Below are 16,048 nucleotides of genomic sequence, written 5' to 3' on the forward strand. Positions count from 1 at the left end.
CACTGGTAAGGGTACAGCCCAGAAGTAAGATCATGGATCCCAAAATCCTTCATCATGGACCCTGACTTTATCTGGGATTTCCACTGGCGTCATCTTGACAGGCCTGGTGGGGCTCCAAGAGGAGCCTGACAGGGGTGGGTACTATCAGGTATCCACCCAGGTTGCGCTGGAGACTGGAGTTTTTCTCCTCTCTCTTTCTCTCTCTCTCTCTGTTTTGTGTGTGTGTATGTGTGCACGTGCTGCGGCTGAGACTTCATGACACCTGGTTAATGAGACATATCTGACACTCATTATTCATCAAAGGGAGTCCTTTATAAGACGGCGCACTTCAACACCCTGGCGCCAGATCGTACTTCCACCTTGGATGGTAGAAATTGACTAGCCTAACCCTATTCACTGTATTCCTCAGTACAGTATCTTTATCTTTAGCAATTTCATTATTTCGTCCTCTATAGTTTCCTGTGTTGTGAACTCACTGTGGTCTCTGCAGTCACTTCTCCTGGTTCCTGCTCCCATGTTTGCTGGATTCCCGTTTCCAGCATATTCAACTCACCTGTTTCCCTGTGTTCTGAAATCAAGTTCTCCAGCGTCTGCAACTTACCTGATTCGCTGCATGTCCTGGTTGCTGGTCTTGTATGTACTCAGTTATTCAATTCAAGTTTTTATTCAATTCAATTTATTTGTATAGCGCCAAATCACAATACAAATCATCTCAAGGCCCTTTACAAAAATAAAAAACACCCAACAAATCCCTTATGAGCAAGCACTTGGCGACAGTGGAGAAGAAAAACTCCTTTTAACGGAAGAAAAAACCTCCAGCAGAACCAGGCTCAGTTTGGGCGGGAGGGGAGGGGAGGGGTAGGGTGGGGGAGCTCAGTGCACCGATGGTGACAGCTAAATGCTCTGCCTCCCATTCTACTTTTGGAAACTCTGGGAACCACAAGTAGACCTGCACTCTGAGAGCGAAGTGCTCTATTGGGATAATATGGTACTATGAGGTCTTTGAGGATCTTTGTGGAGGCAGTTCCTTGATGATGAAGTCATCAACGCCACTGGCCCTCACTTTCCCCTGACACCACCAAGTACCACCGCAGACTGTCCAGGAGCTCACTGATGTCCTGATACAGGTCTGGGGGGAGATCCCCCAGGACACCATACTCTGATTCATCAGGTCAGACTATGGGAGTGCATACTGGCACGTGGAGGTCATAAACACTCAATCAACACTGTTGCTGTGTTGATTAAGCAGTATATACACATTTAAAAAGCACTAACACAAAATAACACTGAATAATGCTGCAGTACCACTAAAATAACACTAAAACAAAATGTATCTCTGCTGGAAGCACAGTGCTCTAGTTTTCATGCCATATCTATACACTTGTATAAAAGTAGTATTATAGCCAAATTAGAACATTTACAAGATGAAACCTTTGTCCCAGAAAGTCAGACAGAAACACTCAGCTATTCACTAAAACCAGCCAAGACTGTTACTGAGTAAAAGGTGACTCTGCATAAAGTGTGCATTAGGCCTTTATTTCACAGCAGACCTCACAAAAATTACAGTATATGTAACCTCTTATTACAGCAGCAGTCTAATGCACACGTACAGTACACACAGGGCCTGTCACCGTGTCTCCCTGAACATTCCCTCCACAGCTTGTGTTGCTGCCTGATTGAAAGCGGCTCAGTAATCCTGGATCAGAGAGTACAAAGGGTCACAGAGTGATGGTGATGTAAGCAGTGTCCAGTGTTTACTCCATAGCTTTCCACTCTCCCCAGTGCTGCCTGGATGGTGAGGTGGGACTGGGAGGACCATCCCTATTGTGGCTGTGCCTGAGGACCACATATTGACATATAACCAGTGATGGTGACAGGCTAATAGCAGCCTGTCTGCTCTGTCTCAGGGGTGTGCTGCTGGTGACCTGGTACACAGTGGGAAGGAGAAAGTGTTGACCAGCTCACTGTAGAGGAATGTGTGTAGGCTGCCGGGAGAGGTGGATCCACTGTGTGTGACCAGACGAACACACTGCGGGAGTTTTGCCTGCCTTACTACATTTACTGTGCTTTGTTGGAAGGAAGGCCACGTTACCTCAGGTGACTATCTCTGGGTAAACATTTACCTAGTAAACGCCTCTGGCAGCTTGTGATCTCAGACAGGGTGGCAGATTGTTTGCTGAGAAAGTTGTAACTTTATACTGCTAAGCATGCATTCTGCAGGAAACATAGTAAGTCTATCACTCATGTACTGTCTGAATGATTTGGCCATCACGGGTGTTAGTGGTTGTGTCGTGTAATTTGACTTTATGGAAATTTTAGCGGATTGCTCTGCGTGTATGTAATTATCTCAGGTCTTCATGGACTTGCTACAGGACTCAAGTCAAACAATGTGGGGTCTGAACGCTCGCTTAAAGGGCTTCCTGGAGCAGGTGAACCGGCTGCAGGAGGCCAACCAGCGGCTGGAGGCTCAGATTGCTGACTGGGGTGTCAGGCGCACTTCAAGCTCCCAGGACTGGTCAGAACAGGAGCAGACTGTGAAAGAACTCCGAGCACAGGTCAGACATTTGTTGAACTTTTGAATGATGAGATGCTCCTTTACGGTCAGCAGAACTATTACATACAGTTGGATATTGCAATCCCTTTGCCAGACAAGCACAATGCTGATGTAGCAGACATACTACAGAACCATTTCCACTCAGCCTTTATGATTACGCTCTAGTTATGCTACATTACATCAGCTCAAGGCTGTCGTGACCACCACAGAACAGGAGCAGGTGTGTATAATCAAACAGCAATGACTGCAATAAAAACAGACACACAGCCAATTACTAGTGTTGACAGCTGCATGCAGCATTGTGTGAACAGTCTCAAATTCATTTTCAGCAGACACCACGGTCCTGGCTCTGGTTTTCTTTTTTTTTTTTTTAAACCCATGTGACAACAACTTCTTAACAAGCATGTTGTTGTTGGAAGCTGATACAAGGGCTGATAGTGTGGCTAAACATGACTTTGAGGCTGTTTAAACATAGATTACTGTTAATTATTGATCCAGTTGTTTAGGAGTATTAGCAACAGCTTCTTAATGTATGAAACCATTTTCAAAACAAGCCAGGCTTTCCAGAACAGTCTTTGACTGGGTATAAATATTGTGAATATGCCATGTTAATTATACAATATGTACATACTTGAAACTTGGCACTGTGGAGAGCATAGATAAACCAAATGCACACTTTTATTTTATTTTCTGTTTTTTTACCAAAGATAGACAGGTGTTATTTTCAGTTTTCCCAACAATTCAAAAATTATTTACTGACTCCCCATCCAATTAACTGTTTGTGCTATAAACCACAATTATTATTATTATTCAAGAATTGAACTGTTTGGTAAAAGATCTACAAGCAGTGATTTCTGATTCTATTCAGCAGACTACACATTATAGCATCATGATTTATTTGTCTTAATCTGAGAATTTGAAAAGTATTGTTCATATGTAACTGTGATTTTAATTTAAAACTTGCAGTTTGTGTGCAGTCTGGTTAATCAAGCCTTCTTTGTAAATAAGTTCAGCATGACCCATGTGTTTATGTCCTCCTCTACCCCTGTAAACAAAGAAAGTAGGGAAACATGTTGCTGAGTCCGAGTCATTTACTATAGAAAAATCAAGTCTCTCTTGGTGTGTGGTTAACAAACAAACAAACAGGCTTCAGTTAATTCTGTAATTACACTTCAGTGTTTTAATGTCATCATTTGGTTTCAGTCGAGACTAAATTTGGCATTCTACTGTCCAAAACTGACTGAAACCAACATCATTCATCAGAAAGCCAGTACCTGGAGGTATCTTCTACGTAAAACCCAGGAATAAAGATTCAATTTAGTGTTCTTAGTACTTACACCAAACCTCAGTGTTTAGACTTGTAAGATTAAAGCATAAACAAGACAAGTGTTATTTTGGTAATGTATTGACAATTTAGGATAAATATCCAACAAAGGCTGAATGCCATTTAGCTGCATCAGTTTCTGGCACTGGTCATGCCATTACACTGTCACACAGCCCGAGGAATAGAACAAAGCCATTCTTAATGTTATGACTAACACTTGTGCTTTTCCCACTAAGACAAGTTACAATGTCTCCTTTGAAAAGTCGTAAGAATTAAACCTGGTATGTAGATTATAAGTGGTGCTGAGAGGTGACCATAATAGCCACAATAATATAGGACATAATGTTTCTGATCTCACTTCACCCTCAATCACAATTCAATGTTAGCAGACAAACATGTTTACTTGTCTGTTTTAGCAGCCTTCACCCAAAATGCCACGGTCCAGCCTAGCTCAGAGACTTGACAGCTGTCTTGCATATTGTTTTGCACATTTATTGAACTAATCTGATGTGACTATGTTGTATTTTTGTGTTCTTGTCAGGTTGGTAAACTACTGATGGAAAACGCCCAGCTGGCATTACAGTCTGGCAGCATGAGGTTCAGAGCTGCTGCCATCCAGGCCAGGTCAGCTGTATTTGACTGTAGTTTTCCTGAAAGCTCTAACGCTCCTCTCTCTCAGTCAATACAGTCCAGGCCTTATTGCACAGTATAATAGGTATGATATCATGTCCCATAAATATGCACATATTTATACAACCTGTGTCCAGACTGATTATGTAAAGTTTTGGATTTAAATTGGTAAAGTTAAGCAGGAAAAAATGTGGTATCGTCATCACTGTCCCAAAAAACATCTCAGTATATTAAGCAGTGGTCCACTGTAAACTAACTGTCAATGACTTCCTGTTTTTATTCTGCTGCAATGCTTTCCCACTCTTCCGTTATCTAACTCAGGTCAGTTCCTGCTCCTGTGAGCCAACCCGCATACAAATCAAGGCCAGGCTTTGTGCCATGTCGGCACTTTCACTTATGTATTGATGCAAAGTGACTCTGAGCCCAGTCACCCACGTTTCTCAAAACACACACACACACAACCCCTCTACTGTCAGCCATTAATCCCTGAAAGACAGTGGCGACACACAGAGACTTGAGATAAACACACTTGTTCTATTTATACTGCAGGTCCACCTGAAGAGTCTCCTGACCGGCTGAGGGTTTCTGACACACTTAGGAGGATGATGTCGTTTTGGCTTGTACAGTTGTTATGATTACTTAAACATACAATAAAATATCGATAAGAATAATTCAATAACTCCACTTGATGGCTGGATAACTCAGCAAATGGAAGTGCAATGTTTTCTGGAGTGGCAGGACCAGCTAAGGTGTTGTGGACATTGCATAAAATTACCTGCATAACTGATGAGATTGGAGTCATAGATGTTTGGTGTGTATACACCATCTCCTATTGTAATCTCCATTATAATCAATTTAAACTGGGTATGTGGCATAAATTGGAAAGGTGTCAGTATGAATAAATATGTTTTCTCATCTAGCCCATGACCTACTGTATTACCTACCTGTGTTAATACGATACCTTGCTGTATTGAGGAACTATTAGTGATAAGTGTGTTTTAACAATAAAAAAAATAACTTCAACTGTTGACACTGTAGGTGTGAGACAGAGGAGCGTAACACCAGCCGTCTGGAACAACAGGTGGCTCTTCTCAGGGAGTCAAAGAGGGAGGTGGATCTGAGCAGCATGACGCTGCAGGCGGAATTTCAGCGCTCCATGACTGAGCTGCAGGACATGCACCAACAGTATGAGGTCACAAAGTGTACTCCAAATGCTTGTTTTCACATTTCTCTCTGTTTTCCCCATTCCTCTCTTAACTCTATGTGCCTCTCCATCTTTCTGATGGTACTTTTCCATCTCTATGCACATGTGAAGACTACAACTTTTATTTTAACTATAGAAGTGTATTCATCCAGGCAATATCGATAATAACAGATGAGTACATACCTCGTCATAGAGTTGGGAGAAAACAAGAATACTCAAGAATAAAAGGTTAATAACTTCCTCTAAAACCATGAAAACATTAAACCTGCGTACACCTGGTGCCTGGATAACCTTTTTTCTCTTCTCTCTTGAGTTCAGCTGCTATGTGGTTTATTTTCTGAGCTGGCAGTGGATTGGCCACATTGTCTGTATAGAAATATTTTATTAAGATGGATTGTGGCCTTTATTATCCATAAAAACACTGTGTTTGAACATGAGATAAGCCTTTGAAAGTGACTTTGTGGCCAGGTATGGTGACCCATACTTGGAATTTGTGCTCTGCTCATTTAATCCAACCAAAGTGCACACACACAGGCACCCAGACCAGTGGGTATTGGTTCGTGGTATTGAAGGTGGCAAGAGCATTGGCTATTCACTCCACCCCACAGACACTTCCTGTCTGAGACTCAAACCTGCAACTTTCAGGTTACAAATCCAACTCTCTATCCATTAGGCCATGATTGCCCAGTGGTATGTTGGATCATAAATCAATAATTTTCTTTGTAGTTAATAGCACCATCAGAGTTGAGGTAACATTGCTGAAGAAAGAGGCTGACTTGTTAACTAGATAGCTGCAATCAGATGGTTTGGAAAGCTCCTGGACTGGGCAGGCAGGCTCATGCATGAGCATGAGTATGTTAGCATGTTGACATTAAATGCCAGTGTCTAGGTGCAGCCTGTAGAGATACAAGCACATCTGTAGACTTTTGTAGGTGCTTTGTACAATACTCTGAACATGTGATTTCTAAAAGGACACAAGGACTGTGGGAATCCATTTTACTAGTTTATTAATGGCCCTAACTACAAGACTCAGACTGAGACACATGTTTTCAAAACAGCAGTACACTCTGTAGAGTGTATTCTATTTAAGTATAGCTATTATCACTGTTATTATGCAAATTTTGAGTAGCCTATTGTACTTTCAACTCCATACCTATAATAATTGTCGTCTAATGGCTGTGTGTGTGTTTACAGCATGTCACAGCTTCTTCATCCTCACACTGACCTCATCCACCCCTCCTCCCTGCTTTCTGTCCTACCTCATTTTCTTCATTTTCTCATTCCTGCTGACTAATACCCACCTCCCTCACATCCAGTTATTTTCTAGCCTGCTGACATACACACATATGCACAGATGTAGAGCCTGATAGTGGAGTTTTCCATTTCTCTTTCCCCTGCATTGCGTGGATTGCCTCAGTGCCCCCTGCCATACAAACTGTACACACACAAAAAAAAAAACACACTCACACAGAAGCGCACTTCTCTCTTGTTTTGTTTTTATCCTTTGCATTTACTGTACCTAGTCATTCTTGGACTATTTTTGGCCCAGTCTCAGCTCATTCTTTGCCTGAGTTTTGTATCATTTTGCTCTACATCCTTCAACCTCGTTTTCTTGTCTCTCTGTATTTTTCTCTCTGTCTCCCTTTCTCTCCCCCTCCCTCCCCCTTTTGCTCCCTCTGGTTGGCTGTTTGCAGGCAGTCCGGTCTCTGCAGCTGCAGCAGGTCGGCTCCTGCGATGCTCTGTTAGAGACAGCTACAGCAGCAGGAAGGGAGGAGGAGGATGGCACAGGGATGGAGCTCACCCAGCTCCTCGACCGAATCAGAGCGCAGTGCGAGCAGAGTAGACTTCTCGGCCCAGGTGAGAGGCACCTCAGCCTGGGCAACAGTTCAAATCCACTCCCCAGCTTGGTCAGGCCTAGCCGGTCTGGAGCTGGAGCTGGAGCTGGAGCAGCAGCAGCAGCAGCAGCATCCGGAACACACAGAGGAGCTCTCAGTGAGGTACGCATCCAGTCCTGCATCTTCACTTTTTTTTTTTTGTGTTTGTGTGTGTGTATGTGTGTGTGTTGTCCTGGCACACTGCCACACAGACACACCCTCAAACCAACTCCAAGCTGTCCCACTGGCAAGGCAGACAGATGTTTGTGCTCAGCTCGTGTTAGATGGTTAGCTGGGTGTTTGTTGACTGAGGAGAAAGGCTGTAGACTTTGGACTCACTGTGCCTGTTCCTCCTTTCTGTGTACAATATATGACTGTATAATCAGGTTTGAATGAATTTGCATGATTACCTCTTCATTCTTTCCAAGTAAATGCTTCTACGTTCAGTGCCACACACTCTTATACTATGGATCAGTTACTACTACTGCCAAATTACAACCTAAGCATGCTCATCTGTCTTGTAGATTTTTGTTCTTTATATAGTAATTGGAGCATTTTTTGTTGTTGTAGTGGGGGCTTTTTTATTATTATTTGGACTGTCCTCATTTTATTACAATGAGAAAAAGTGCAGTCTGGGTCCCATAGTGTTCCTGTGCCATTGCACAATGACTTTGGTCTGAGAGCAATAATAAAGTGTCTTCGTCAAAGAGTGCAAGCTAACACAGAGCTAAATTAGAGTTGGCTTTAGGAAGTTCCATTGTTTGCATGTTTGTCCCCATAAGGTTACACAATACTGCAGTCAGAAGCCCTTGTGGTGTCCATATTTATCCTGGATGATACTGAAGATTCACTGTCTTTCTGAGAAAAGCATCATACATCATTGGTGTGAATTTACAGTGAACCAGCCACCAAATCTAAATGATATCTATGATTATTTTCGCGGTATAATATGCGTTTTTAAGGTTAAAGCTGCCTTTTGGAGATTTCTTGTAAACAAACAAGTTTCCTATACATTCAGTGTTTCTCATGAAAACATTAGGCGCATGTCTCGAAGTCTAAATGTGTGAAATGCATCAAACTCTGTAGATGTTTCCTCACAAAAAATTTGTAATGCAAATCAAATATTTGAATCCTGATCTATGCTTGCAATCTACAGTTGATGGACTTATACAGTACTATTGATCCTATGATGAATCATGTTACTAGACTATATTTTGCTGCAATACATATGTACTTGCATGATAACATATTTACAGTGAGAAGGATCTAAATGCATCTTGCACCATTGCCTGAGATGACTGATAGAATGTCTGCCGTCACATCCAAATTAACCTGAGATTGAATCAGTACCAGATGGAAATGTCTGATAAGGAATGTTTTTGGCCAGTCTTGTCAGCAACAAAGCGCTGTTACAGAATCATCCCTGCCAAAATGTGCTTTTTATGTAATTTATTAATTAAACCCCATTTAATGAAGTGAAATAGAAAATGAATTTTTGACATAATAAATTAAACAGAAATTAACTTACATAACTTAAGTTATCTGCTTTTGTTTTTACTGTCAAAATATACCTAACAGCTGTACAGTGTGTCAACACAGTTTGTACAGCTGTCAGTACATACGCCCGGGTGTCTGCTTGCTATCTATTTACCTAAACTGAAATGCACATTACCCACAGCACCCCCTGTGGTTGCTTCTTCTCTGACTGTCTGACTGAGTGCCAAAAAACAGCTCCTTTAATGTCGGGTCCCCTTCATATCACCCAGGAGGAGGCAGCGTGGGCACAGGTGAGCCTTGGTGGCGCTGCTCTGAGGGAGGCACGAGCTGAGCTAGCTGAGGCCAGGAAGCAGTGGCACTCCCTGCAGGTGGAGATTGAGACCTTACACGCCATGGTAAGAAAACATACATCATCACATATCAACATGGGCAACTCCCCACTTATCACACTGAGTGTGTTTTTTTCATGGCAAGTGACAGATTGCATGTGTTGGCTTTGAATACATGATAAGATTACCATAACAACATAATAAAACACAATATTAGATATTAGTAGCATAGATATAGAATAACATACTTTAAAGCTATATGGATGGGAAGGGATATTGGTGGTTGCTATCATTAGCTAAAAATTGCTTATTCTTTACATTCCTGCAAACCATTCTTTCTCTGGAGACCATTAATGTCAGTGCAAAATGTCATGTTAATCCATTAAATAGATAGAGATAGAGATATTTCAGTAAATAATTAAAAACTCAATGTTCAGTTTAAATATTGTTAGTTTCTATATTTTTCTTTGAATTCATTAAAATAACAATAAATTAACTATGTAGGCATAATCCTAATACTGTAGTTATTTACTGGTGTCCAGGAGAAAGGCCTGGAGAGCTCCCTTCAGCAGACTCAGTGGCAATACTCCACCCAGCTGCAAGACCTTTCCCAGGTGATCGCTGGACTGGAGAGTGAGCTTGAGCATGTGAGAAGTGGGTTGGCCACCCAGCGCCAGCGACACAGCCAGCTCCTTAACACCAAGATGAGGCTGGAACGAGAAATCTCCACTTACCGACGTCTGCTTGAGCGTGAGGAGGGCAGGTGAGGGCAAGAGGCAGAGAAAGGAATGAAAACATCACAGGAATAAAGAAAACATTCAGTTGAAATGTTGTTTCTGCAGTGTCAAGCAGGATATAAAGTTTTTCTTTACATAGTTGAAAGGTTTGTCCTAGAACACCTTAGCAGCTTCATCTGCACAAAATGCTAAAACTGATAAAAAAAAATAAAGTAGTACAGAAATATACATGGATGTCTACATCTAAAAAACACACTGAACAACATGCACATGTCTTTCTCACCACTTTAGAGCAAAGTAAATAAAATTATTTCCTAATCATTTCTTTTATACAGCTGTCAAATGGATAATTTCATGCGTTGGTTTTTAGTCTGTGTAAATCCGTCTATTCTGTCATGGATTATGAAGATGGTATCTGTATAGAAACTGAAAATCCACAATAATCACCGGTTGAGACATAGAGTCATGCATGTAGTGACAGGCTTTCAGTGATTTGAAACTAACCATTTATGTTTATGTAATTATACATACAAATAATAATAATAATACTAATAAATTAAGTGACATTGACAAACTTCCAGCCATTGAATCATAACCTAACAGTCCAGCTCTTTTTGTAATCAGACAGCTTGACAATAAAATCCAGACAGTCAACCTGCACAGTGGATCTCCCCATTTTGTTTTTCCCCATGCACATGCATGGTGTACGTATGTGGGTGACTTGCTACCAATGGTCTCACACTATTCCACTGATCAACAGAGTATATAATGCTAAGACACTGCAATGTACCAGCAAAGTCACTGGACAACAGACATCCTATAGTATATGAACCATTTGATGTGCTTTGATGTGGTGAATGTGGGTAGTACAGCTTAATACACAGACCATTATAAACATCACCTTTCACTTGCAGGTGGATATTTGTAGATGCTGTATTGCAGGTTGCCAGGCTTTATTTGATATGGTTTTATTTGTTTTTTGTTCTTTCAAATGATCCCATTCAAATATTTGAATGACAGAGTTATTGCCAATGCATTATGGACAATGGTGGAGACAGGCCACCAATGTCAGGGTGGCAGTCCTATCCTGCTACAGGCTTAGCATGGTTGGACTGAACTGGACCTCTTTTAAGGTTTGGACTGTAAGAAGCTCAGTGGCTGGTTAGTGCCTTGTGTTATTGAATAGGTTACCATAAGTCAAGTAAATGAAATAGCTCATCATTTTTAAAATACATGTCAATTAATCTTGCAAAGAGTTATGTAAGGAGATAGACTAAGCTAAGCTTATTGTTTCCACATTTAGCACATATATGAGAAAGTCATGTCAGTCTTTTCTCCTCACAAAAGCCATTTAGTGTATTTGAAATGTAAAGAAAAGCAGTCATGTCAGCCAAGATACACAGGCATGAATGCATACATACTGCACATGAACAAATTATTTTTGGCTGTGATTATATCATGCACTGCCCTTTTATCTACAGGTACATGGGTCATAATGGGCAACCGATGGGCTTGCGACCCTGGAGGTCTTCTGTGGTGGAGCTGAAGGTCAATGGGTTGGAGAATGGTTTCTCTGACCCTGCTGTTACTCCAGATGAACCGAAGTCTGAGCCTCTGCCTGAAATACCATCACTCCTCCCAGCAGAGAATGGGCTAAAGAAAAGCATACTCCATAGACAGCAGAGCCTTGTGATATTAACAGGTAAGACATGCACACACACACGCACACACACACGCACACACACACACACACACACACACACACGCACACACACACACATATAGTTACACTCTCTTATTATGGTCATAGATTGTTACAATTTCTTGTTAATGTCCTTTTACAGAACCAGAGCAAGATAAAGACCTGCCAATCTCCACTGTGAAGACTCAAGAGATTCTTCAGGGCAATGTGGTGCAGGAGAGTGCAGAGGGTCACGGCACTGTTGAGTAAGTATTGATCTTTATGCCCCCCATCAACCTCTAGTCAGCACCTGTAGTTCAGTCTGAGATGCAAATTCTAGCAGCAAACACTAACAGCATCACTTTAGAGTGTACTGTTTAAGTGTACATTGCCTAGATATAAATACATACTTAACTATAAAACAAAATAGTTTTCTTGCTTTTTTTCAGCTCCACCAACACCAATCAGTTACACCTCACGGGCTGACGTTTCAAAACTCATTAATAATGACACTGTCATTTCACTTCACAGCATTGCCTGGTCCAACAGACAAGATGTACAGACTCTCAAAGGAATTACTTTTCCATGTCAAACAAGCTATGAGCATAAAACGTTTAGTTGGTTGAACAGGTTCCCATACATGGGAGTTTTACTTCTGTCACGGCTTGTGTTTGATGTGGAGGTACCCACCTGGTGTGGCATCTTAAGGGTGTGGCACATTTTATTGTTTAATGAGACATGGGTGGAATTCTTTGTTCATGCTTCAGGTGTTACCAGCCCACACATAAAAATACACAAAGCACACACACACACTTGCATAATGTCATTAGAAAGCTACACATATGCACAGTCACTCTGCCAGCCATATGTTTATGTCTTGAATAGCTCTGCCTCATACCTCTGTCTAAGAGTGCTGTTGTTTTATAGATTTAAAGATACTGCGTGGTTGTTTTCTAAATTCAGCTTCACAATTGAGGATAAGTATGTTAGTTCATATTAGGCATGACAAGGTGTTGCGGTATGTTAGGGAGGGCCTCATTTGTCCCAGCTGCTGTTTTATTAGAGCAGACCTCTGCCTAATTCACTGTATGAAACTCAGATACAGATACAATAGAGCAAAATACTTGCTTTTGTATTTTCTCTGTGATCAGCAGGTAGAATGAGTCACTCTGTTACTTGATTGACCATTTATTGGTATCAAGGGACTTTGATGGTTAGCCCATTTGATTCTGAGTGAATGCTAATGTTGCTCCAGACCTGTTACGTGTATAAATAGGCAAGCGTTTGTCGACAAGCTTCCCATGTGACCTTTAAAACCAACAAGTTAGAAAACAGCAAACGTGAAATCTCACAGGTCAAATGTTTGGTACGTCCGATGTAACTTTTTATTAAAGCCTAACAACTATACAGAGGCTGCAGAGAGTGGGTCAATACTGTTGTGTTCACAGTGTTGCATCATTTTAAATCATTAATTTTGTTTCACTGAGTTTGATTGAACGGTTGCTGGGTTTGATCTTAAGCATATTCTATTCTGTGACTGGTTGTATGTTATCATGGATTATGTACCTGCTGTACATGCTTTAAAATAAGGTCATATCTAAGGCTCCTTGAGCTGTTACTCTTCAGAACTAAAATGATCTCTCTTGCTGCCCCCTGGTGTCACTGTGCAGTAAATTTATCACCTGCCTCACCTACATGTACAATAAGAAATGAAGAAATAAAAGAGTTATTTACTTTAGTGTAACGCCATTAACATGGCCAGGCAGACATTGAATCACAACACCCACAATAAAACCACCAAAAAGAAAGACTTCTACCAGTTTACAATCAAAAGAAAGACAAATAATTGAAGCACACCATATGCTATGCATGTCACTCAACAAAAGAAAACTGAAATAGAGACCTACAACATAAAAGCAAAAGCTTATAAGAAAACAAAAAACTGTTTTTTGATGTGTTTTCATTGTCCAAATAATCTGACAGTGCTGTCATGTACCATTGTCGCCTTTTATTGCTGTGATTTCTAACATCTCTCACCAGGACCGAGAAGATTGACAAGGTAATTAAGCAATGGGAGGGCTCCTTCTTCAGAGGGAATCCCAAGCTGCGGAAGAAATCGGTGTCGCTGCGTTTCGACCTGCATATGGCTGCAGCAGATGAAGGGTGCGCTCAGACCAAACAGGACAGCCTTCCTGACGTGGAGGTGCGTCTAATCATGAAGAGATCTCGCAGCATCCCAAGTATCACCCAGTAGCTCAGAGGCTACACTGGTTTGCAGCTGTGGTATTACAGATCATGCTGAAGTTAAATAAATAGCCTCTGTGTAACTGACATCTGGGAAATTGCCATCAGTTACCATTATGCTTAATATAAATTGTAAACATTCATTGAACTTCGCATCAAAATCGATGTTTACTTGAGATTCCTTTAATTAAATATTGATTTTGGCTGGATAAGCATTGCCCATTTGGCTTTTGTGGTGATCTAATGGGGCCATTTTTATAGTGCCAGCAAACCATTTCAAATATATCAGATGCACATTCATTACATTACAGAAGATGAAAATTTCATGTGTAAAAATGTGTATCTGTCATCATTCTAGATGAAGAGGATGCACTGCTCAAAACCATCATTTCAGTTTGAGTTCACTGCACACATGATATTATACTGACCATATGACTGCTTAAATACACAATTTAATTCTAATCCACATGTGGTTCAGGAGGCAGAGGGCACAGATAGATGGAAATAAATGGGGTTATGGAGTCACTGTGACCTGTTAAGTGTGGATTTCTTTTAAACATTTTTTCTGTAAGGGACTGTACACAAATTATTTAAGGAAGGGTGGTACTGGGCTGGGGGAAGTATGTTTTGTTTCATAATTCAGCGTTATCACTCCAGAGGGCACTTCTGTCACTATTCAATAATAAATCCCACATTCACGTTATTCTGCTTCTAAACACAAAATAGAGGTACAATAAAGTAAAATTTGATCAAATAATGTACTTGTGCCAAATAAAAGGACAATGAAAGCTCTTGATTAAAGTTTTTGTAAAACAAATAACTTAAATATTCTATGCACATATACACATATTTTTTAAGTTTGCAATCATTTTTGTTTATCCTACTTCTTTTTGTGTGACTTGGTGGCCATGAGAAAAGGATCATTGCAACAACATATCCATATTTACAGCTGAACACTTTGTTAGAAATGGCAAAAAATACCTGTAAAAGTAGAACTTTGATATGTTAGAAATTGCAAAGAGTTTCCAATTTTGGCCTTGCTTTTTAAAAAAGTCTAACTTAGTCCTATCCTCACCCCATTAATTTTGTACAGGCCCTTATTGTACTACAGACACATAGAGCAATGAGAAGAATATTGACACAGCTATGTCCTGAATGTGTGTACTGTGACTGTCATTGAAGTTAATTCTCCAGTTAATTCTCCTCTATATGGGTGGGTGGGTAGTCTTGCACCTCAAACAGATAATGTAGCTGCAATTTATGATGCATTGTCCTAAAAAAAAAAACTGCTCACTGTGATCTTAGCAGTGAAGCTCTTAACGCTCACCACATGTCTCAGGGAATTTAGATTCCCTGTCTTAACCAGAGGAGGGCAGTATTTGTAAATAGTTAACACTGCAGTGTATCTTCAATGCTCAACTTGGGTTGTGTAACATATGCTATCTGTTACACCTTAGAAAGAGAGTTTTTATGCTAAATTTTGAGTTGGCACCAAAGATATTAACATTAAAAAATGGGCCATTGTGCATTGCATTTGGGTGCCTCACAACAAGTTGAGAATATTTAAAGATATCTATGCAGATGTGTGCTTTATTTTTTGCTTTGCTTCATGAAGCACACTTTCATTATGGAAGCTCTGTAACTTCAGAATGAAGCATTATGCTTTTATCTAATATGTAATTTAAAATAAAAAATAATATGTGAAGGTTGTTGTGTTTTCTCTTCATTTGTTTTCATCATATGCGTAATTTGATGCACGAGAAGACACATGATGACTAACCACAGTGTCTTCCTCTATGTTTATAGATAGACTTTGATGGTGAGGAGATGCAAAGGAAACACTGCCTCTCTCAGATATAAAGATTTAGAAGCATACACATGCACAAGTCCAGCAGTTCACCATGTTTATTCTTAATTACAGCATTTTCAAAAAAAAACGCACTAGTCCATGCATACATACAGAGAAGAAATTTG

The 16,048-nt window shown here is 40.5% G+C and overlaps 1 protein-coding gene across 3 annotated transcripts; it reads left to right on the plus strand.

Moving 5' to 3' along the window:
* Positions 1-1,850: 1,850 nt before the first annotated feature.
* krt222 (keratin 222) lies at positions 1,851-14,875 on the plus strand. 3 transcript variants are annotated; one of them, XM_026304523.1, is made up of 10 exons: positions 1,851-2,097; positions 2,352-2,555; positions 4,420-4,502; positions 5,547-5,700; positions 7,407-7,709; positions 9,353-9,478; positions 9,955-10,175; positions 11,631-11,851; positions 11,994-12,096; positions 13,871-14,875. In XM_026304523.1, exons 2-10 carry the CDS (start codon positions 2,358-2,360, stop codon positions 14,082-14,084), a joined length of 1,623 nt encoding a protein of 540 aa, XP_026160308.1. In that variant the 5' UTR covers positions 1,851-2,097; positions 2,352-2,357; the 3' UTR covers positions 14,085-14,875. The 3 variants fall into 3 exon arrangements, with proteins under 3 accessions (XP_026160308.1, XP_026160309.1, XP_026160307.1); XM_026304524.1 differs by having other exon boundaries at positions 2,373-2,555; XM_026304522.1 differs by lacking the exon at positions 1,851-2,097 and adding an exon at positions 2,139-2,228.
* Positions 14,876-16,048: the final 1,173 nt, after the last annotated feature.

The sequence above is a fragment of the Mastacembelus armatus genome, chromosome 1 (genome assembly GCF_900324485.2).
Source record: "Mastacembelus armatus chromosome 1, fMasArm1.2, whole genome shotgun sequence".
In the NCBI taxonomy this organism is placed as follows: Eukaryota; Metazoa; Chordata; class Actinopteri; order Synbranchiformes; family Mastacembelidae; genus Mastacembelus; species Mastacembelus armatus.